This window comes from Phyllobates terribilis, unplaced genomic scaffold (assembly GCF_046119375.1).
Source record: "Phyllobates terribilis strain yellow unplaced genomic scaffold, ASM4611937v1 Scaffold_2__4_contigs__length_985480577, whole genome shotgun sequence".
Lineage (NCBI taxonomy): Eukaryota > Metazoa > Chordata > Amphibia > Anura > Dendrobatidae > Phyllobates > Phyllobates terribilis.
In genome coordinates, this window is record NW_027362762.1 from 289,752,413 (window position 1) to 289,775,904 (window position 23,492).

General features: G+C 40.1%; 1 protein-coding gene across 1 annotated transcript in view; it reads right to left on the reverse strand.

Annotated features, from left to right (window-relative positions):
• Window positions 1-1,581: 1,581 nt before the first annotated feature.
• UGGT2 (UDP-glucose glycoprotein glucosyltransferase 2) overlaps window positions 1,582-23,492 on the reverse strand; it is a 399,382-nt gene continuing 377,471 nt past the window's right edge. Inside the window, exons 33-39 of the mRNA XM_073664152.1 lie at window positions 15,546-15,630; window positions 14,913-15,095; window positions 12,653-12,813; window positions 12,439-12,553; window positions 8,196-8,312; window positions 3,837-3,981; window positions 1,582-2,335 (exon numbers count right to left, since the gene is read on the reverse strand). Of these exons, the coding sequence (XP_073520253.1) occupies window positions 2,313-2,335; window positions 3,837-3,981; window positions 8,196-8,312; window positions 12,439-12,553; window positions 12,653-12,813; window positions 14,913-15,095; window positions 15,546-15,630 (829 nt within the window). The 3' untranslated portion in view covers window positions 1,582-2,312. The remainder of the gene's footprint in view (window positions 2,336-3,836; window positions 3,982-8,195; window positions 8,313-12,438; window positions 12,554-12,652; window positions 12,814-14,912; window positions 15,096-15,545; window positions 15,631-23,492) is intronic.

Here is a 23,492-nt window from a genome sequence, read left to right on the forward strand (position 1 = left end):
ACTCCTCCTGTCCTGTATATATACACTGCACAGTACCACTTCTCCTGTGCTGTTTATATACACTGCACAGTACCACTCCTCCTGTCCTGTATATACACATTGCACAGTACCACTCCTCCTGTCCTGTATATATACACTGAACAGTGCCACTCCTCCTGTCCTGTATATATACACTGCACAGTACCACTTCTGCTGCCCTGTATATATACACTGCACAGTACCACTCCTCCTGTCCTGTATATATACACTGCACAGTACCACTTCTGCTGTCCTGTATATATACACTGCACAGTACCACTTCTGCTGTCCTGTATATATACACTGCACAGTACCACTTCTGCTGTCCTGTATATATACACTGCACAGTACCATTCCTCCTGTCCTGTATGCATACACTGCACAGTACCACTTCTCCTGTCCTGTATATATACACTGCACAGTACCACTTCTGCTGTCCTGTATATACAGTATACACTGCACAGTACCACTCCTCCTGTCCTGTATATATACACTGCACAGTACCACTTCTCCTGTACATGTTTTGTTCAAACCAAGTCTAAGAGCGCAGGTAGCGCTCAAACGTGTCTGGTGATGAGACCCCCAAGTTCCCCCCTCACATCTGAGATTGTTGGTATGCATTTCTTCATCTTTTTGTAAAATATTTCTAACTTTTTGCCAATATACTTGGATCGGAAGCCGGATCCTTCCAACCTCTCATGAATATTAATATTGAGCAGAATTAATTTCGTCCTATTGGTTTGGCCACCACAACAGTCACGGTCTAATGTGGCCCCTTGGGAAAATGAATCTCTTCCCGGCTCCATTATGTATAGTGCTGTACACAAGTGAAAATGTGCAAGGAGCGCACAGTGCGGCGATGCCTGTCTTTTTCCATCTACAGATGTGCATCAGTTCACCTGTGTATTACTCACATGACCTATCACATGATTTATCAAAGGGGATCGCGTGACAGGTCACATGATACATCAGCTACATGGCAGGGTGGGGGGCCATGCCTTCTAAACTGCCCAGGCCCTGGCTACTCTTAATCCACCCCTGGATGTCTTCCCAGTGCCAATCACAGGCTCGGATCCAGTTAGGACAAAAATGGGACATTTAATTTTGTAGGGATAATTCAGTCTATGACTCCATTGTAGAATTTTATTACTGCCATCTTAAAGGGGTGGTCCAGGACTTATATATTAAGTCTGATGATTAACGGTTTATATATTAGTCCATAGAGGTAGAATATCTGTCTGTAGCTGAAGATGCACAGTGAACAGAGCCAATACAACCCGACTCCGTATACTGTGTAGTGGCTGTCCTTAGATCCTGCTGCTCCGCTCCCATTGACTTCAATAGCAACAAGTAGCTGATTTTTTGGGGGGGCCACCAATCAGATATTGATGATCTGTAGGGCTAGGTCATTAATCTGCAAGTCCTAGACTACCCCATGAATCCCCAGCAGTTAATCTATTCCTTGTCCTGACCAGCTTCTTGACTAGATGTTGGATCAGGTGAATGATGGAGAGCGGCCTCTGACCTCACCCTTCACACGATTAAAGAGACAACTCATAGACGTAAATGTGAACATATGTCATTTATAACAAGAATGTTTGTACTTACATGATCTGTACAAAACTAAATTTACAGCAGAATAAAGTCACATTCATATAATATAAGTGTGTTGTCTGTCAACATTGTATAGACCCATATGAGCAGGTTTATCAGTGTGTCAAGTCATAAAAGAGGCCAAAAACCACCCGGGTGACCGCTGGTATGGTTTTCGACCTGTAAGGCAATTCCAGGGACATATCAGACCTAGGGAAGAGCTGGTGTCCATATAACAGTCTGTAGAATTACTCACTTACCAGTATCTGTGAAACATTTTTAAGACCATGACAGACAATTTTTTAGTTACTAATTACATGGCACCAAAATCTACTCCAGTGACAATGCCGACAAATCTTCCCCATGTTCTTCATGGTTTACAGTGAGGTGGGGAACACTTCTTCAGATCCGGCAAAGTCTGTAAACGCGTGGAAACAAATCAAAAGTCAGATTAACAGAGTGCAGACATGTGCCCAGGACTTGCCATGCTTCTTACCATCATCGTGTTACCAGACATACAAATCATTAACAAAAACTTAATATTTAATTTATACAACTCCTAAGGATCACATTTCTCTCAATGATCAAACAAGTCCATCGAATCCCAGTGTCCAGTTATTTCAAGACTCTCCTTTATTCTTCACTTCGGAATGAAGCATCGGCTGCGAGGACTTTACTTTCCACCAAGGAATTGAAATTTGCTAAAGTTCATCATGATTCAAGTCTGCGGAAAACAGGAGAAAACGAGACATTGCAATGCTAAGTATTCTAGCAAAATAGGAATTGGTCTTGTTATGGCGGTCTTATTGCTATTTAGTGGTATGATATGTTTATGATAGAACAAATTATATAAGGGTGCGGTGAAAAGGAGACATGTTTATAGGTAACATTTTACTACTTAGCACGTTTTTAAAAAGTTAAAGACGTTGTCTCAGCTTCTTGAATGGCTGAAATTGTAAAAAGAAGGAACTCTGCAATTTACCTAATTAAAAGTCCTTTACATTCCGCAAGGACAGAGGAATTTTTTAATTTGTAGTTTACTGCTCATTGCTTAGGTTACTGGTCACCTCTGCAGAAGTGGCTGGTTTCATAAGCAGAGTGTGCGCTTGCAACTTCCGCTCTGAAACTGGAAGGATTGCTGGGTCCGGCCGGCTTCAGTGCCCCTGTGTCCCATCGATGCTGCAGAAGCAAAGCTGCCTGTGATTGCAGAATCAGAGAGCGCACAGTTCAGATGAGCGGAGCCACCATGCCACCAGTCCGAACTGCCCATATTCTGGAGAGCGCTGCCCCTGATAACCAGAAAGCCAGAATAAAGTCATTTTGGGCATGGGGCAAAAAGGAAACCTATTTATAGGGAAAGTTTTACTTTTTAATATACTTCTGATAAGTTAAAAGAGTTGTGTCAGCTTCTCCTGAAAAAAGATTAGGCAACCCCTTTAGCATCATCAATACGCCTTGTCAACTAATCCAAAATCACTATCAGAAAGACAAAAAGCACAAGTCCGTTTTAATTATTGGGGTTCTGCAAAGAAGGAAAATGGAAGGTAATATAACTCTTATTCCTTTGTACAGCTGGATAAATTACTCCTACTGTCCATAAAGAGTAGTGGGTAGTAATCTGCCCTCCTGCCCGTGTAATAGAATAGCCAGAGGACCATTATATAATAAACTCTGGTGAGAAGGAGGCTATGTTCACATATAATTGTTTTATGCAAATTAAAAGCTGTTTTTTACAGTATCAGCAAAAGCTGTGACATTGCAGATGTCTCACGCATGCACTTTTTTTCCCGAGTTCGAAAACTGCAGCACGTCAATTCTTTCAGCGTTTTTGCAGCGTTTTTTTCACTTATAGCAAGAAATCACAAAGTGGTAAAAAATGTTGCAAAAAAACCCTGCAACCAATATTTTTGCTGCATTTTTGGTGAATAAAACAAACTTTATTAAACTTATACTGTAGAGAACGCACACATGTAATCGCTGCAAAAACAAAAGTGAAAAAAAACACAGCAAAACATGCATTTTAAATGCAGCCTTTTTACTGCCAAGAGAGCAGGCTTTGGCTGCAGAAAAAAAACCTGCAGCAAAGACTGCATGTGAACATAGCCTTATGTTATAAATCTTTCTTATGATAACTAGAACACAGAAAAACCCTATATAGTAAAGTCTGTGGTGAAAGTTAAGAGGAGGCGGATGGTAAGAACTCATTCCTCAGGATGTTCTCTTACCTTTAGGCTGTACTTGTGTTCTATTCCTTTTCTGTTCCTCTAACTTCTTCAATAGCCGACGGATCTCATTGTCATAGTCCGTCCATTCTGGAACAATGCGTGCTGCTGCTTTTAATTTCGGTTCTTTAGTTTTAGGATTGTTGCACTGTGGGTTGAAACAGGTATTTCACTCAATTTTTTAAGCAAGCGATAGGTCATCATAAAAAAAACTCAAAATCCCTGCACTTCCCTGATTCTGCAGCAATTTTTCATTTTGCGCTGTGTCGCACCATTATAGACATATTCTCATTTGTTGCTTTTGGAGCACTACACAGACTGCGGAGACTGATAGACTTCTAGATCAGTTGACGAGTTGTGATTGGCAATATCTGGGAGAAAGGTGTAAAAGTGTACGCTCCCATAGAAGACTCTAAAGAAACTCCCAGTTGCACTACAAGGAGAGATTTCACATAATGCGCTTCAAAAACAACAAATGTGAATATCTCTCAATAGAGTGACGCAGCCAAGAACGGAAAAAAGCTGCAGAATCAGGGGATTTCTTTTTATAAGGTATTTAACCCATTTACATTTTTTGAGCAAGTGACAGGCCCTGTTTAATGAGGTTATCACATATGGAGAATTTATTTACCATAAATGCTGACAGATTATGGCATAGTTCTCTCCACTTAATTTTAATGGAGCACTGAAAATTGCCGAGAGTGCCGGGCCAGTTCTTGACATAGATATATATATATGTAACACTCCAGGTTACAAAATTAGACCACGGCCCCACTATCAGTATTTGGTCAGTATTCAGTCAGTATTTTTTCTCAGGAGTGGAAGCCAAATCCAGGAGTGGGTGATAAATGCAGAATTGGTGACTTGTTTCTATTATACTTTTCCTCTGATTGTTCCACTCCTGGTTTTGGCTCCCACTCCTGAGAAAAAATACTGACTGAATACTCCTAGTCGGGCCATGGCCTTAGTCAGGCTATCATTGGGGTTACTGTGCAATGACCCAAACATTTTCGCCTTACCAAATAATTACTCATAATTGAGTCTGATGAATTGCTGGATAAATAACTGCAATGGGAGACTCCAGTTTTTGGTTGAGTATCACCTTACCTTTTAATTTCACGCTGCCCAGTGACCTTATGATCTGATTCCTCTTACTTCTAATGGTGGTGCACCCATAATACAACAGAATGATGAGCAGCCATGTAATTACCCTGGACACTAAGTACCAGTTGTATTCCTTCCATCTGACAGCACAATACCCTGTCATATGTGTACGTGTGACATAAAACACAGACCTGGAGCATTCCCTTACACAAATCATTGAGCACACCACTAAACACCTGTAATTGGCAGATTTGTTGCCCTTTTCTTTGTTTAAATCATTCTGCAGGTTCCCTAAGAAATAAAATTGATGTGTCCAAATATTAGGGATAGTTTAACTTCAAAACCAATAAGACGGCAAAATATTACAGAAGGAGATGTAGACTACACCGGCTTGAAATTTCCCCTTAAATTATTTTTCTCTTCAAAGCAATACAATGATTGCAAATGTATCCTGATCCTGAACGCTCATATTATTGCAGATATCTCTTTAAATCAATATATTATGCCACAGGCTGCCAAGATCTTTAAGGTGCTGTTTGAGTAGCTGTCATTTTTTTTTTGGTCTGACCCCCCAGGCAGTAATGCAATTCTACTTTCTAGCCCTTGACAGATTACAGAATAGTTTACGGACTTCCACAAATTGAGCATTTACAGAGTAAGACATGCTCCCAGGCAGTGTGCTGTACATTTTCTCTAGGATTTTTTTTTCTGAACACATTTGCTATAGAATGAAAATTCCAAGCCTACGGATAAGATCTTTCCCATGGCTTATTAAACTTGATCCCTTTAGGCACAGGTGGAACAAGAGGCTGCCGCATTCGATTAAGAATAGAAAACAAAGAGAAACCAATTTTCCAACACTGTAAAGAAAACAAAATGTCAGAAAGATCTATGGAATCTGGGATGTATTTAACCAGTTGGAACATGTAGCTTACTGTGCAAGACACACATTCCAAGAAATGTATGGAGCCAAGACACATATGTAAGAGGCAACAGATTAAGGGTCACTAGTCTGCTGCAAAGAAGAACGTCACCTATCCAAAATCACCGACCCAATAAAGGAACGGGGAGATCTACAGAAGTTGTGCTGTTATTTGAGACAGATGCTAAAAATCATGCCTGCAAGCCAATGACAAGAGCCCACTGAGGCAGAAATCTACACACTATTGAGGAGTAGAACTAATGTGCCATTGGGGTATTAAGGCTGTGTGCCCACGTAGCATTTTTCAAGCGTTTTTGATGCGGAATTTCCGCAGCGTAAACGCTTGAAAAACGCTTGGTAACACGCACCCCATGGTCCCCAATGGGATTCCGCAAGTTCTATGCACATGCTGCGGATTTTTCCGCAGCGTTTATGCTGCGTTCAAAAATCCGCAGCATGTCATTTAATTTTGCGTTTCCGCAAGCAGAATTGCCTTTGTTCAATGCATAAAAAACGCAAGGCAATTCCGCATGTGGAAAACGCGTGATAAACGCGCGAAAAACGCGCGATAAACGCGTGCGGAATTCCGCATGCGTTTTTCCGGGAGAGGACTTGCATTTATGCAGCAGAAATTTTCTGCTTCATAAATGCAACGTGGGCACATAGCCTCAATGAAGAAGATTCCTTGAGGAGCACAGAACGGTCTCCAATAAACGAAAACTTCATTCCCTGCTCTATTGTGTGGACCCGAAGCACTGCAATCAATGCGATTACACCAGGCAGCTCCACATACAGTGCTCAGAGTTGGCAGCTCCTGGTATGTGAACACATGGCAGATATGTTGCAGTTTTTTTGCAAGTGTTCTATATATCATGGACACATTTGTGCATAGTTTTTTTTTTTTAAACTATATAAAAAGTAGTGCAAGGCATAATATTTTCAAAAAATATATATTTATTTATTTGAATCCAATATAGAAAGGTTAACATATAATGTAACGACATAGAACCAGTGAGTAATGCTATCATCTACTGATAAATAAGTACAAGGAAGCAGGAATGCATACAGAGTATATAAATAGTCAATAGTATTGAAAACAGATGCTAGAAAAGGTCAGAGAATGGCAAATATTAATAATATAGTAAGATTGGACCACAAATAAAGGGAAACAGCAGATGTCATAAATCAGAGTAGTACAGGCAAAAAGTGAAAACACACAGTGGCATAAGGAGAACCTCACCTGTCTGAGAGAATGCACCAGTCACGCGTTTCGCACCTTGCTTCATCAAGTGTTCTCTTGGACTGGTGAGGTATTTATATACTCTGCATGCATTCCTGCTTTCTTGTACTTATAAATCAGTAGATGATGTCATTATTCACTGGTTTGTAGTTCTTTTTTATATAATTAAATTATATGTTTTTTTACCTTTCTATATTTGATTCAAATAAATAAAATATATATATTTTTTAAACACTGTGCCTCACGGTACTTTTATATAAGTTTTTTTGCCTCAATGGCACTTTACTTTTTGCTCATCATACAATAAAGGTTTGCATACAGTTTTTTAACAAATCTGTCATATTTAAAAATACAGTTTTCAACAGGTATGTATGCCTTACATATACACAAAGACAAGATGGGCCCTTTAGAACATACAGTGTCTATAATAGAAAGACAGAGCGCATTCCTTATGTTATACTAGGTTTATTAAATGTACGGATACTGGACCATGTAGCTACACATTGGCCCTTGGTCCAACACTAGTTGGCCATATGTACGTCACATCATAATACTATGGATACTTTTGTGTGTTTGAAGCACTTCCTCTGACTGTATCGGGGAGGCATTTTTCCATCTGTATTACAGCCACAATTCCAGGCCCCACCACCCCACCATGGGTCTCATGACCCAAACTAAAAGCATCATTTATGCCTATGGATGTTATAGTTTAGGTCACGTGACCATGGTCAGGCAGGAAACTGTGGATGTAACACAGATCTGAAAATACAAAGTGTAAATTAGTCCATACATAGAAGGCAGAACATATATGAAAAATTTTATTCTGTGTTGTACATAAAACTGGAATAAGACTTTGGTTGTCAGCAGGAAATCTTTTAAAACACTGAGAACATAGACTGTAAAACCCCCAAAACCGAAAGTTGTCCCTTTTATCAGCTAGGATTCCAATGTGCCATTAGACTGTACTTGGTGGCTCATTGTTTCGGTAAGTACAATCACACACCATCCCATTTTCTGTAGAGCTAAACATAGTCGCAAAACTTGGGTTTCGCCAATTCACAAAAAATACTACTAATTTCCCCACACAGCTACCCACCAGATCTATGGTCTTGGCTTTTTCCTTGGACTTGTCATCACACCAGGTCTCACACCACAGCCACTCTTGAGGTAGAGATTTTATTGCCACCTGATGAATCATGTTGTTGGGTAGGTCCTGTGTAAAGCAATTAAATACTTATAAATAATTATTAATAGTTATAAAGACCACTAAAATGTGACATCCTGTACCGAAAACTAAGTGGTTAAATATGTTTGTCCTAATATATTTATCAGCATCCCTGCATAACCACTTCATGATTATTTATCATTTGGTGTGTTTTTTTTATATATTTTGCTTATGCATATCCTGTCACCAATAAGTATTTCCCTGCACAATATTTGTTGTTTTTAAGGAACATACAAAACATATATACAGCCATTTTTATTTTGTAATGCAATTGAAGGCTTATTCTCTTCTTGTATCTTCAGGAGTGTACTGTCCCCTGCTTGCTGTGAGCGGTGCACTCCTGAAGACTGACAGTTCGGACCAACAGCAGGCTTCACCGCTGGTCCGAATTGTGTGCTCTTCTAAGCTGTAAGCACAGGAAGCTTTTCCTTTGCAGCATCGGAGAAGCACAAGGGGATTAAAGCTGATCCAGCCAGGGTTAGAGCAGCACATGCACGCTATATTTAAAAGAGCTTGCAAGCACGCGTTCCTTTCTGAGGAAACTGGCCACCTCTGGTACACTGCAGAGGTGTCCGATAACCTAGGCAACAAGCGGTAAACTACAGAATTAAACATCTTCTGTAATTAACTCCTTCACGACCTTTGACATACTTGACGTACAGAGATCCACCTGCGGCTGTGAATCAGTTAAATGCCGTTGTCAATCACTGACACCAGCATTTAACACGAGTGGGCCGGAAACACGTCAAAAGTCCCACCCATCGGAGCCCCTGTCACGTAATCGAGGGGGGGGGGGGAGATGGGTTGTAATGGCAGCTGGGGGCCTGCTTGTGGCCGGCGTTCATAGGAGATCGTGATTTCTGCTACACATAGCAGTGCATCAGTACTGCTATCTATAGCACAAGCGATCGCGCGATCACAGCTTCAAGTCTCCTAAGGGGACTATTGAAGCCAGTAAAAAAATAAAAAGTTTTAAAAAATGTAAAAAAAAAAACAAACAAAAATTTCAAATCACCCTCCTTTTGCCCCTCTGAAAAAAAAACACATTTGGTATCGCTGCGTTCAGAAATGTCCGATCTATCAACATATAAAGTAAATTAAGCCGATTGGTAAACTGCATAACGAGAAAAAAAAAATCTAAACACCAGAATATTTTTTTTTTTGGCAGCTGCAACATTGCAATAAAATGCAATAACAGGAAATCAAAACATCGTATCTATCCCAAAATGATATCAATAAAAACATCAACTCAGGGCGCAAAAAATAAGCCACCACCCGGCCCCAGATCCCAAAAAATAAAGACACTACACTATTTTTAGCAGCATCAAATACAAATTAGGTATTTTAGTTAAATTTACAATTTTGTTGTTGAACAGTGTAATTATAGAATTGCTCCAAAGATGGAAGATAATCACAGTGGTGTCAGAAATGCCTTATATTTATGGACCCCTTGGGCACAAAAAAAAAAGCGCAGAAAGCACTACTTTCTTCCGAGTCTTGGATGAGACTTACCAATTCAAGTCTAAGGGTGTGTAGAAAAAAAATGGATCTTACATGGAACATCCGAATGGCATCCGATTTTTATGGATACATTTATATTATAAACTTATGAAACTATTTTTCATTGTGTACATTTTTTAGTGTAGATTTATGAAAACAGATCGCACATAGAGGTCATATGGAGATAACACAAATGTCACATGAACGTAAAAAAACAGACACACGTATGGCACATGGATGAAAATCGTATGTACATTAGAATACCAGAGTCTGAGTTTTCTGGATGAAAATTTGATGATTTTTCATACGCTCGTCTGCAGCCACCCTTATAAATACAGCGAGAAGGATCTCCTTTCCCTACTCTGATGCTGTCTGTTTGATCCATCTTCCTGTAAACTCTGGGTTCTCCCTTCCCTCCCTATTATGGTAAATAATAATTAATAATAATTTTATTAATATAGCACCAACATATTCCACAGCACTTTACAATTTTGCTGGACTGTGTACATTCCTCCCTTTTTTTGCGGTCATCTCTAAAATTCAGAGAAGAAAAAAGAGAGAGCAGATGACTTTAGTCCTGTGCCACAGCAGCTAGGAGGACTATGCTGCCGGATCTGTACCAGAAGCAGTGGCACAGCCAGCTAAATGAAGGATATGCTCTTCCAGTGATGAATTTGAGAAACAAGCTAAAGACCTGAAAAGCCATTTTGAACAAAGGGGCTATAATAATAATAATCTTTATTTATATAGCGCCAACATATTCCGCAGCGCTTTACAATTCAGAGGTTCATATATAACAGTCATAAGTAACATAGCTAAAGATAATACAATAATTACAGCAAAAATAATGACGACCCTGCTCGTAAGAGCTTACAATCTACAATGAGGTGGGGGTGACACAAAGTGCAATGGCTTATTTACAAGGATGGTGCAGCCATCTTGAGGGGATGAGGGATAGATAAAGGCTGCATGAGCTCATCACCAGCCAGTATCTGTAGTGCTCTTTGGTTCGGTGGAGAGTTATGTTTGGAGAAATAAGGAATGGGCTATAAGAATATAAAAGGACTTAGATTAGGGAACTTGATAGGCCACCCTAAACAGGTGTGTAAGTTGTGGTTCATCCTAATTTCTAAGGATAGAGCATTCCAAAGAATAGGTGCAGCTCGGGAGAAGTCTTGAAGCCGGGAGTGGGAGGTACGGATTAGTGCGGATGTTAGTCGAAAGTCGCTTGCGGAGCGTAGAGAACGAGTAGGCCGATAAACAGAGATGAGGGAAGAGATGTAGGGGGGTGTCACACTGTGGAGAGCTTTGTGGGTGAGAACAAGCAATTTAAATTGAATCCTACAATTCATGGGCAGTCAGTGCAATGACTGGCACATATAACAGAAGATGTGTTCGACGGGTGTATGATAGGGCTAGACACACTCCCCGTAACGAATTGCTGTACTCACAAAAGTGCAGCTTGAAAAAGGGCGAAGATCGAATTAGATTCATTACAGGGCAGCACGCTTGCTCTGTGGATAGCACTGCAGCCTTGCAGTGCTGAGGTCCTGGGTTCAAATCCCACCAAGGACAACATCTGCAAGGAGTTTGTATTTTCTCCTCGTGTTTGCGTGGGTTTCCTCCGGAGGTGACACCTGATGGCCGTGGTGCGCACTGGTGATGCGGGCAGTGCTCTGCGCACACTCGGCTGGCGCGCTCTCCCTCCTGCGGTCATGTGATTAATTTTCGTCACGCGACCGGATGTACCAACCTCGAAACCTATTTGACTGACCTGTGACTTAAGTATTTAAACAGGGACAGAGCAATGCGGCATCACACCCACCTGACCCACGAAAAAGCATTGGTTTACAAAGCGAAACGAGCGTCGGGCGTTTAACCCCTTCCTCCATGCTCCACTCCACCAGCGGCTGCCTCCTATGGGTAAGACTCCTCTCCCCCCCCTTGCCTCCATTGCTATATCTTACTTTGACTGGGACTCTCCCTCATACAAGATATTGTATGAGTGTTTTGGGGCACTTTGGGGTGTGTAGTCTACCTGATTGGCCCTTGCCTTACCAATGACTTCATGGCAGCTTTGCTGCAGGTGTTGTGGAAGTTCTGTCTTTCATCCTCTTACATTGCACCCTAATTTTTATAATTCTATTTGTACTTCATAAAAATATTTTTTTGTATTTTTCTAAACCTTTGTACTCCATTTGTCCTCCTGCTTTACATGTGTTCCCACTGGAGTAGGTTGTGTTAATGACTCACACTGTCTCCATTTAGAGGCGTGACTCACTACTTGTGTTATGTTGCCGGCTAATTTTGTATTCACTATGTGAAGGAACAGTTCAAATTTTGTAGCATCAAAATGTAAGAAAAATTTTAATCAAGACTTTTCAAATTGAATATTCCTCAAATTGAATATTACTGAAGAAAGAAAAAAGTTTATAAGCTTCCATCTGAGACTTCTTAACTCACATAGTAGGACAGTCAATGCCAATAAAAAATAGCATTTTGAACACACAAGTAACTTTTAACAAGAAATAACTAGACAGGTTATAAAAATAAAATAGATATTAAAATCTATATCATTATTGTATGATGGTAAAAGTATATTAAAAACATTCACCTGATCCAAATTAGACAAACTGTTTGGATCCTGACTTAGTGCCTGGTACTGTCCCCTGAGCCTGTCGCCTGCCGCAATTTTTCTGAACTTTTTAAGGTCCACTACAAATAATGCACTGCAAAACAGAGAATCACATGTTTACAATGTAATGGATGAGTCCTACAGAAAAATTTACAGTATTCAAAGTGTATGTTATCCAATCATATTTGCTAACCTGATATGGTATTTTCGATGTCCAAGATGTGATGCCCAATACCCAGACTTCCAGAAGCGATACCCATCCATCTCCTTTCGACTGTCACAAAATGGGGTATAACCATAAGGTGCACCTCCAAGATCAAAGTCTCGTAATTGTTTTAAATCTGTCCTTACAATCTGGATACAAGCAAATTGAAAAACAAATAATCAAATAGAGTGACACAAAGAAGGCATTCAAACATTTACCATCTAAATAGTGATAAAAGCACAAGCACCAAAATGCAGTTTCTAGAACTAGAAAAAGTCCACTCAACCCCAAAATTAGAGAAAATAATGATGCAATATAACTATCGTCAATACTTGTAATTTCTCAAGCTTAGATGGAATTAGGACGTCAAAGTCACAATATATCAACTGATGCTGTAACAGTGATTAATTGCTGTAGCTTGGGTTGAAGTTCTCCATGATTGGGATATTGGAAGTGTCCTAAATCAATAGTGCATCGTCAGTTGAGAATAGCAGCAAACATAGGTGTCAAGTATCAACTCTTAGGCTTCGATTCATTAAGATTGGTGATGTTCACGCCGGTCTTGATGAAGGGACGTGCTGAGGTCAGATGCCTCTTAAGGAATCAGGAGCGACTGAAAAGGTGCGCGCCTTCATGTGCCATGCCAAAAATCTTACACAATTCGGGGATGGAAGTAAGATTTCTGGTGTAAGGAACGCCACAGCTAGTCATGAATTAGACAAGCTGTGCTGTCACAGTGGCAGTGGGGTTATATGGTTGGGGTTGATGTCAGCTTATAATGCCAGCTGGCATCAAGCCAAGGTTAGTAATGGAGAGGCGTCTATAAGACGCCCCCATTACTAACCCCATTCTGTAAGTAAAATGTAAAATAAAACACCCACACCCAGAATAAAATGTTAGTTCGCCTGCAATACACTGACTCAGTGTATTGCTGGCAAATCAGGTCACCGCATGTGTAGTGAGTATTTTCCCAACTCATTGCATGCGTGGGAAAATACTCACTGTGAGTCGTTATTTGGACTGCTTCGGAAAGGTAAGGATGAGGTTGGTTTATTATTTTACTTTTATTACAGAGGATCAAGGGCTTCAGGGATTAGGTGTAAGGTGAGTATATGGTGTTTTTATTAATTTTTTTGCAGGGTCGGCGAATATCAGGGACAATGTGTAGGTGAGTATAATGTGTTTTATTTTTATTTTAATTTTTTTATTAATTTTAACATTTCTTTTTTTACACTCAGCAGAGAACAGATGCCAGTGGATGGGAGACTACTGCTCCCATCCAGCGGCGCCTGTGCCCGCTGTTTCCTATGGCAGGAGGTGCCTTCACTTAGGCCATTGGGACGATACTAGCGAAAAAAATTACAAAAGTCACAAAATTTTTTCACCAACTCCATACTGCAAAAATTTTGCAATTTGTCAAAGCTTTATATGCCAGATTTGTGTTGTAAACGTTTTAATGAATCTGAGCCTTAACTGAAAAAAAAAACGAAAACAAAAATGAATTAATTAGACAATTCTCAGTTGGCCCATGGTTTTTGCTAGATTCAAACTACCTTTTGAGGGCATTAGATTTCAAGAAAAGGCAACAAAATACCTTATGACTAACTATGGCTTACTAATGTTTTCTATTTTTCTTACATGTAATTCAAGATGTGAGATGTTGTGGGTGCAAATATACAATTTAAAAAAATCTCACTAAATTAATTGATTCACATAGATGGAAGAAATCCAGGGCAAAAAGTGGTTAAAGTAACATTTTCCAAATAAACTATTTAAGGATGTGCTTGGATTCAAACTGTCAATATTCGGATTAAATATGTCTCAACTCCAGGGCCTAGCTTGGATTTGTAAGGATCTGTGAAGCATTCGTTCTTCCGATTTTCTCATTAAACGCAAGCTCAGATTCCTTTCCTTGGGAGCTACAGGCAAGACACAGATCATTTAAACACTGAACATCCTGAACTTATAAGAACAAAGGAGGAGGAATAGAAAATGCAGCAACGAAAGCCTTCTGCAAGGATATTCGGCAAAGACCGGTGAGAGAAGGTAATGAGCTTCTAAAATCCCTCTGGGATTAAAAGAATGTTCACATAATTACCTGAGATGGATTCACAATCTCACTCTGTTTGCCACTAAGCTTGATATTTGGGTTAAGAATAAAATCGGTTTTCACACTACTGTCTGAGCAAAGCCTGCAAGTTGGCACCTGATTCTGTTAGAAAGACATGCTTAATTTCACATACCGTACCTGGTCAGCATCAACAAAGATTATTTTGTCTACAGCAAGTGGGAATAGAACATCAAGGAAGAGGATTTTGTAACCCCAAATAATTCTCTGTTTCTCGATCTGTTGGTGCAACCATCGAGGCCACTTGTACTGGACTAACTCATACTGGAAGCCATACTCCTGGGCCATGTCTGGTATGATTTCCTGCAGACACAGAAAAAGAAGAACACCTGGCTATATAAATGATATTTCTAAGTGAGACTTACTATAAAGCAGGTCTTATGACACAGTGCGTAATATTGTGCCACTAGTTATTTAAGTAAAATCACTCCACAGTAACAATGGAAAACATCGCACGCTGACAAAAATCTGGGATTATAATGATCTCTAGTATAGAAAGAAAATACTCCAGAAGTGAGAAACTATTATGGTTTTCACTAGATGTATTATTGTAGTAAGTTGTCATAATGAAAAATAAACAAGCAAATTTAGACTCTGTGGGGGAGTATACGCTGCTTCTGACTGGCAAGAATACATTAGTAAAATACATCAAAACAGGAAAAAGTCACAGCAACCTTATCGATATTGATCACTCACTTTATAAAATGCTATAAAGCAACGATAATGAAGGCAGTAAACAAAAAAAAATATTACCGTAAACCGTGGAGAAAGGTAGTTCTTTAGAAACCAAAACTTCACTGGTGTTTTTGTATGTCGTAGAACAGAAAGCATCATAATCCTATTGGGGGTAAAAAAAAAAAAAAAAGCCAATAAAAACACAAAACAACTCAGAGGTTACATTTTATACAATGTGTATATGTAAACAAAAAAAAATAGAAGATAGAGTTTTACTATTTATATGGACAGCAGAAAATCTCATTAGGTTATTTAATATCGGCCAGGAACTGTGATATGATCAGACCAGCCATTACACAGTGCATGGCAGGGGCACATTTATAAGATTATCTCAGCACAGGAACATTTTTTTTTTTTTTTAAATCCAATTGTGGAAATTATTATTATTCCATTATTATTTAATCTATTGATTAAATTGTACTTTGTTTGTGGGACAAGCCCTTTAAATTCCAGGGGAGGAGTTAACTCCTAACATCCCAGTCAGCTCTCTTCAACCCACAGACTTCTATACAGCAGTTAGCTCCTCACCTATCGCCCCCTTCATTTCAGCTACTGAGCTGTTATCGGTCCTGTAAAATCACCAGTGACTGATCCCAGCATCGGCAGCTTCCAGAGCAATCCTCTTAATCATGACACTCACTTTCCTGAGTCTTGTACTTGTTGAAATGCACTGTTATGTTTATACACAAATATAGCAATGACAGTGTAGACAAAGAACACTGACAAACTGTTAAAGGGAATCTGTGACCACATTTGACCCATCTAAACTATTAATAGGCATACAGGTTATAGACTGCTGGAAAAAAAAGCAATACCTGTATGCCTCGTATCAGATGCCTTATTGTTGATAAATTATCTTTTGTCACTTTATGTAAATGAGCTCTTCCAGGCTATGGGGAGGACATTGCCCGGAAGATAACTCTGCATCGAAAGCTTATTTTAAATAAAATGGGATTTACCAGTGTGAGACAAGTAACTAACACAAAACAAGAGAGCTGAAATTTGTCTACTTGCAAACACATTTTTTGCTTTTCTGAGCTCTTCTGCATTGCAACAATATTGCAACCCTGTATGCCTGTGAGATGAAAGCTAAAGGGAACCGGCAGATGTGTCAGGTATAATCACACACAGCTCTGCAGTGAGATCAGGAGAGCAGAGAGCGACCATTACATGTCTCACACTGGTAACTTCCCCTTCTATATATAATCATCTCTGGTGGTAGAGTTATCTTCCAGAGCAGCGTTCTGCCCAGAGCCTGGAAGAGGTCATTTACATAAAGTGATAAAAGATGATTTATCCACAACCAGGCATCTGATATGAGACACAGAGGTAGGACGTTTTTTCAGCAGTCTATAACCTGTATGCACACATTAATTGTATAGATAGGTCAAATGTGGTGACAGATTCCCTTTAATGTGTGTAGCAGGGCAAACCTCTTGGATCAGAGCTATCATTCAAGGAGGAGTACCGGTCCCCTAAGCAACCAGGTTGTAAGGAGAATGCAGAGCAGTTAGCTGCTCAAGAGACTCGAGAGTACTCCTTTATCGTTCCAACAATTACATGGGACAGAGAGTGTAGATCCCTTGCTCTCATTAAAGGAGTTTTCCCATGAACAAAAGTACATTTTAATCAATAGATCTTGGAATGATAATAAGTTCCAAAATTCAATGTGTTTAAATAAAATGTTCCTGTGCTGAGATAATCTTATAAATGTTCCCCTGTGTAATGGCTGTGTCTGACTGTAGAGGAACATGGTCTGATTATACCACAGCTCCTGGGCAGGGGAGGAAGCAAAAGAGTATACAGACATTACAGCACGGGATCACAGCTGATTCTTTCTGTGCGGTAAAACATTTCCCTGTCTGTTTTTAAACAATGTTTTACTTCAAAGAAAGAATCAGCTATGATCCCCTATTGAAATGTCTGTATGGTCTTTTGCTTCCTCCCATGCCCAGGAGCTGTGGTATGATCAGACCGTGTTCCTGCACAGTCATGTAATAGTGGGGAAGGATGTAGCCTTCCCTGGGCACTGAAGTAGTTAAGGAAAATGTTCCCTTAGTTAATCCTCTCTGAACTGTGGTAGGCCAAGCTAAGGGGTTAGCTTCAGTGGTCCAGTCAGTAGAGTAGAGGGGGAACTTAGTGCCCGGATCAAGCCTTGAGTGATATAGAGCTTGTTCCTGGCATAATTCATTGTGGGCTGCAGTACCTGTAAACAGCCACAAGATGCCACTGTCCTTGGTGCAGATGTCAGGTTGAGTCTGCTAGCAGTGTTATAGACAGGGATGAGTTAATGCTGTGTGATGACAGCTCACTGAGGGTGGGCACATTAGAAAAATCTCTGTTTAGTTTCCAGAATCAGGAAGTGATTCTTCAGTATGAGTTGAGACCGCAAGTTGTGCAGACAGCCTGAGTATAGTGGCTGCTAGGGTAGACGGGAGCCCCGTACCCTCAGACAGTGGGATCCCAGTGTGCAAGTCTCCCCACACAAGAGCACGAGTCCTGTCAGCCCGCCGGAGAAACTCATCAAAGCGTAGGGAGGACACGGGGCACTTCTAGTCTGCAGGAAGCAGAGGAAGCTAAATAGGACTCCAGGCTAAGACGTGGGGGAGAGATATCGGATCCAGGTCACTGTCAATACAGAGGAGTCTCTTGGGCCAGGAATTATAGCCACAGAGATGCTCCGCTTAAAGAGGGAACCAGGGCTGAAGCAGTTAACAGCGCCTGTGAGAGAGATGATTGCCTGTCGGGCCTTATCCATTATATCTGACTGTAAATATTGTATATATTCCTCTTCCCCAAGTAAAGTAGAGGTTCTGGTTAAGAACCTCGTGTCCTCTGAAATTATTGCTGCCCTGGTCCCATAAGAAAATTGCCTGGAGACAGCCGCGATCGGATGGCTTGAAGTAAGTGAAGAGCACTACATACACAGCCACACTTCAGAGGGAGGACACGTATTGTCTGTAGGGTGCCATAGCAAGAGGGGGCTACAGCTCGCCCACGACTACCTCGCTGGGGCACCTTACAGTCAGACACAGCCATCACACAGTACACAGCAGGGGCACATTGATAAGATTATCTCAGCACAGGAACATTTTATTTAAATACATTAAGTTGTGGAAGTTATTATTCTAAGATCTATTGATTAAAATTAACTTTTGTTTGTGGGAAAACCTCTTTAAGAGTTGTTCAGTAAATTTAAAACAACTCTTATAAAATTAACAGCTGCTATTGCTGTGTCTGCTCATGCATTTATCATGTGATTACGGTATTTTATATTTGCATAAACTTGACAATTTTATCTTCACAATTATATACACATATACATATATATATATATATACACATACATACATACACACACATACATATTATATATACACACACACACACATATATATATATATATATATATATATATATATATATATATATATATACACACACACACACACACACACACACACACACACAAACACATATACATATACATATACATATTATACACAGTACAGACCAAAAGTTTGGACACACCTTCTCATTTAAACATTTTTCTGTATTTTCATGACTTTGAAAATTGTACATTCACATTGAAGGCATCAAAACTATGAATTAACACATGTGGAATTATATACTTAACAAAAAAGTGTGAAACAACTGAAAATATGTCTTATATTCTAGGTTCTTCAAAGTAGCCACCTTTTGCTTTGATGACTGCTTTGCACACTCTTGCCATTCTCTTGATGAGCTTCACGACGTAGTCACCGGAAATGGTCTTCCAACAATCTTGAAGGAGTTCCCAGAGATGCTTAGCACTTGTTGGCCCTTTTGCCTTCACTCTGCGGTCCAGCTCACCCCAAACCATCTCGATTGGGTTCAGGTCTGGTGACTGTGGAGGCCAGGTCATCTGGCATAGCACCCCATCACTCTCTTTCTTGGTCAAATAGCCCTTACACAGCCTGGAGGTATGTTTGGGGTCATTGTCCTGTTGAAAAATAAATGATGGTCCAAATAAATGCAAACCGGATGGAATAGCATGCCGCTGCAAGATGCTGTGGTAGCCATGCTGGTTCAGTATGCCTTCAATTTTGAATAAATCCCCAACAGTGTCACCAGCAAAGCACCCCCACACCATCACACCTCCTCCCGCATGCTTCATGGTAGGAACCAGGCATGTAGAGTCCATCCTTTCACCTTTTCTGCATCTCACAAAGACACGGTGGTTGGAACTAAAGATCTCAAATTTGGACTCATCAGACCAAAGCACAGATTTCCACTGGTCTAATGTCCATTCCTTGTGTTCTTTAGCCCAAACAAGTCTCTTCTGCTTGTTGCCTGTCCTTAGCAGTGGTTTCCTAGCAGCTATTTTACCATGAAGGCCTGCTGCACAAAGTCTCCTCTTAACAGTTGTTGAAGAGATGTGTCTGCTGCTAGAACTCTGTGTGGCATTGACCTGGTCTCTAATCTGAGCTGCTGTTAACCTGCGATTTCTGAAGCTGGTGACTCGGATAAACTTGTCCTCAGAAGCAGAGGTGACTCTTGGTCTTCCTTTCCTGGGGCGGTCCTCATGTGAGCCAGTTTCTTTGTAGCGCTTGATGGTTTTTGCAACTGCTCTTGGGGACACATTCAAAGTTTGCCCAATTTTTTGGACTGACTGACCTTCATTTCTTAAAGTAATGATGGCCACTTGTTTTTCTTTACTTAGCTGCTTTTTTCTTGCCATAATACAAATTCTAACAGTCTATTCAGTAGGACTATGAGCTGTGGATCCACCTGACTTCTGCACAACACAACTGATGGTCCCAACCCCATTTTTAAGTCAAGAAATCCCACTTATTAAACCTGACAGGGCACACCTGTGAAGTGAAAACCATTTCCGGTCACTACCTCTTGAAGCTCATCAAGAGAATGCCAAGAGTGTGCAAAGCAGTCATCAAAGCAAAAGGTGGCTACTTTGAAGAACATAGAATATAAGACATATTTTCAGTAGTTTCACACTTTTTTGTTAAGTATATAATTCCACATGTGTTAATTCATAGTTTTGATGCCTTCAGTGTGAATGCACAATTTTCAAAGTCATGAAAATACAGAAAAATCTTTAAATGAGGTGGTGTGTCCAAACTTTTGGTCTGTACTATATATATATATATATATATATATATATATATATATATATATATACACACACACACACACATGCATATATACACATACATACAGTTTGGTTTTGATGTAAATGATGATGTAGGCATGATTTGTATATAGTCCTAGTCCAGATGAAATAATTTGAGGACTTGATTTATAACCATTTATCTTCATATGGTCAGCATTTGTTTGGTCCATATGCCATTTAATACATGCATGTGCATAGATATACACACAACATATATACTCATCGCTCTATAAAAAGTACACATGCTGCAATACTGAGTGGAAACAGCAGGCCCCTATTTCACAGTACAGCTATTTCTGCCTCTACTTGAAAATATGGAGCACGTAACAAGGTAAAATTTAACTACAACTATCTGAAGGAGAAAATATTGAAATATAACTTAATCATCTTTTGATTAAATGTCTGCATGATGTATTCTGGCATGGCCAATAATATTGTCATTTTACAACACAAGCTCAGCTTATGAATTCATCTTTTTAAGCCACAAAAGATTGGGTGACCTTGAAATGCAAGGCATTCAAGCATATATGCTCATTTCCCTACCTTAACATGGTAGATAATAAATAAATTTTATAACTCAAAGCAACAGTGAAAACTGCTTTTCATTGTAAAAAGAGAGGACAGAGCAGTGCCCAATACGTTATTTCTGTACCCTTATTTCAGCAAAAATTATTCCTTCATATCACAGACAGACAACATGGTCATTGCCCAGGTCACATATTTGATTACAATAGAAAAAAATATATATTTGATTTATTAATTTGTAGAAGAGGAACACATATTGTATATTTAATCACCTTCTATAATTAAAAAAAAATATTAAACAGATTTCTATTTTGGAACTATTTGGGCACATGCATTACTTTAATTCTCTAATACAATTTTGTTAGCAGAATATAAACCTTGAAAAAGAAAGTGGCAAATAAAATGCCCTATGGTCTATCTTCATGCTTTTTACTGTGGTCTATAGTATATAAAAAAAAAATCCATGGCCCCAATCCATCAAGACCGGTGATTTTCATGCAGGTCTTGATGAGAGGCATGCTGAAGTCAGATGCTGGAGTAAGATTTCTGGAGTAAGGAAGCCCAAAATTTGTCATGGATTAGATGAGCATCACGTCGCTTTCCTGCCCCAGCTACGCCCATTTTGGAGGAGCTTCGCAAAACTTTTCAAAGATCTTTGAAACTATTTAAATCTTTTTACGTCATAATTATGGTATAAAAACTTTGATGAAATGGGGCCTATATCTTGTTAATGTGCTGCAGGAAATCCTCAGTGATTCACATACAGTAGGTATATGGATTTCTGCAAGCCCCATTTAGAAATATGAACCCGCCACAGAAACCTTTAATCTGCCAAGTGTGAACTTCCCACCGGGAGATGCTACATTGATTTTGTTAAAGTATTTAAAGGTAACTCGTCAAATCCAACAAGCAGTCTGATCTGTCAGTAGCATGTTATAAACCAGGAAAAGAAGAGTAGGTTGTTATATAGGCTTGTCTGAAATTATGGAGAATATCTTCTAATTTATTCCGTGAAATCTCTGCATTCTGGACTTAGCAGTTAAGGGGGTGGTTATTATGGAGACATGAGGGTCAGTGGGTGCTCTTGTCCGCTGGCCTGGCTGTCTTTAGAAAGACTGGACGGGCCGGGGGCTCGTCCCACTGAACGCCCGTACTTCTTTCCCGTGGGCAGAACACTACTCAGACAGTACAGGGTGAGGGTAAGACTTTATTAGGTCACTAAGAGCCAAAATCATATATTATATTCCTAGCAAGTATACAAGATGGTGCAAGTGACAGAGTCTCACCCTTCTGCTGGCTTTCCAGGGATTAGATCCTCTATGACTTTGGGGCATCCAGGGCCAACTATCTCAGCCAGCAGCACCCTGCTATTGGCTGGCACCCACTGAGAGGAGATAGCAGCAAGCTTAGGAAGCTGACTGAACACAGCGAGGTATGTGGCCAGGTAACTGGATTGTCCCAACCTGGGTTCTCCAAATGAATTTGTGGTCTCTGTGTTGGGCAGTGGATCTGTTCTGTAATCCACCAGCTGGAACCATGGTCCCTAGGCTGAAGTCCCTTAAAATCACACTGGTGATAGAAGCAGGCCCCTTTTTATATCCCTCAGCTCCCACTTCAGGGCATTGTGCCCTTCAGGATTGAGGGGGGTGGGGGGTGGGAGATAATCATGGCTATTCCCTCATTGTTCGCAAATTCAATTAGACTGCATAATTGTCCACCAAATGATGCAGTCTAGTACACCCCAAGAAGTTGATGCAATCCGTAATCAGCAGGCGTTCCACAAACCATCATACAAAAAGGGGCACCGGACAGTCTCACATGAAACTATGGATCATGTCCTTTGACTTACTGAACAAAGGAATAGTACGCCTGGCATAATTAAGAATAGTTCACCCCCAAAAGTGGCCAGATTGACGCTGAGTTATCACAGTTATAATCAGTGCTTGATGGCAGTCTCTGAGAGCACACTAAGGGAAGTCTGTCAATCATTGATAAGACTGCCCTTTTGATTTCTAAGTCTAGAAAGAGTAGGCATTTCAATGAGTAAAAAAAAAAAGTTTTGCGGAATCTTTTCCCATAAACCTATATATCATTCTGTTCAGTTCCTCCAGTTCTATAACAGGGTGGCCATAGATTGCACAGCATGAACTAAATGAGAGACAGACTGGTACAGAAGGAGAGAGGACCCTGCTCTCAAGGACTTACAATCTACAATATGTATCTTTGCTCCTATAACTACTAAAACACTTCCTGCACAGACTTGCTAAATA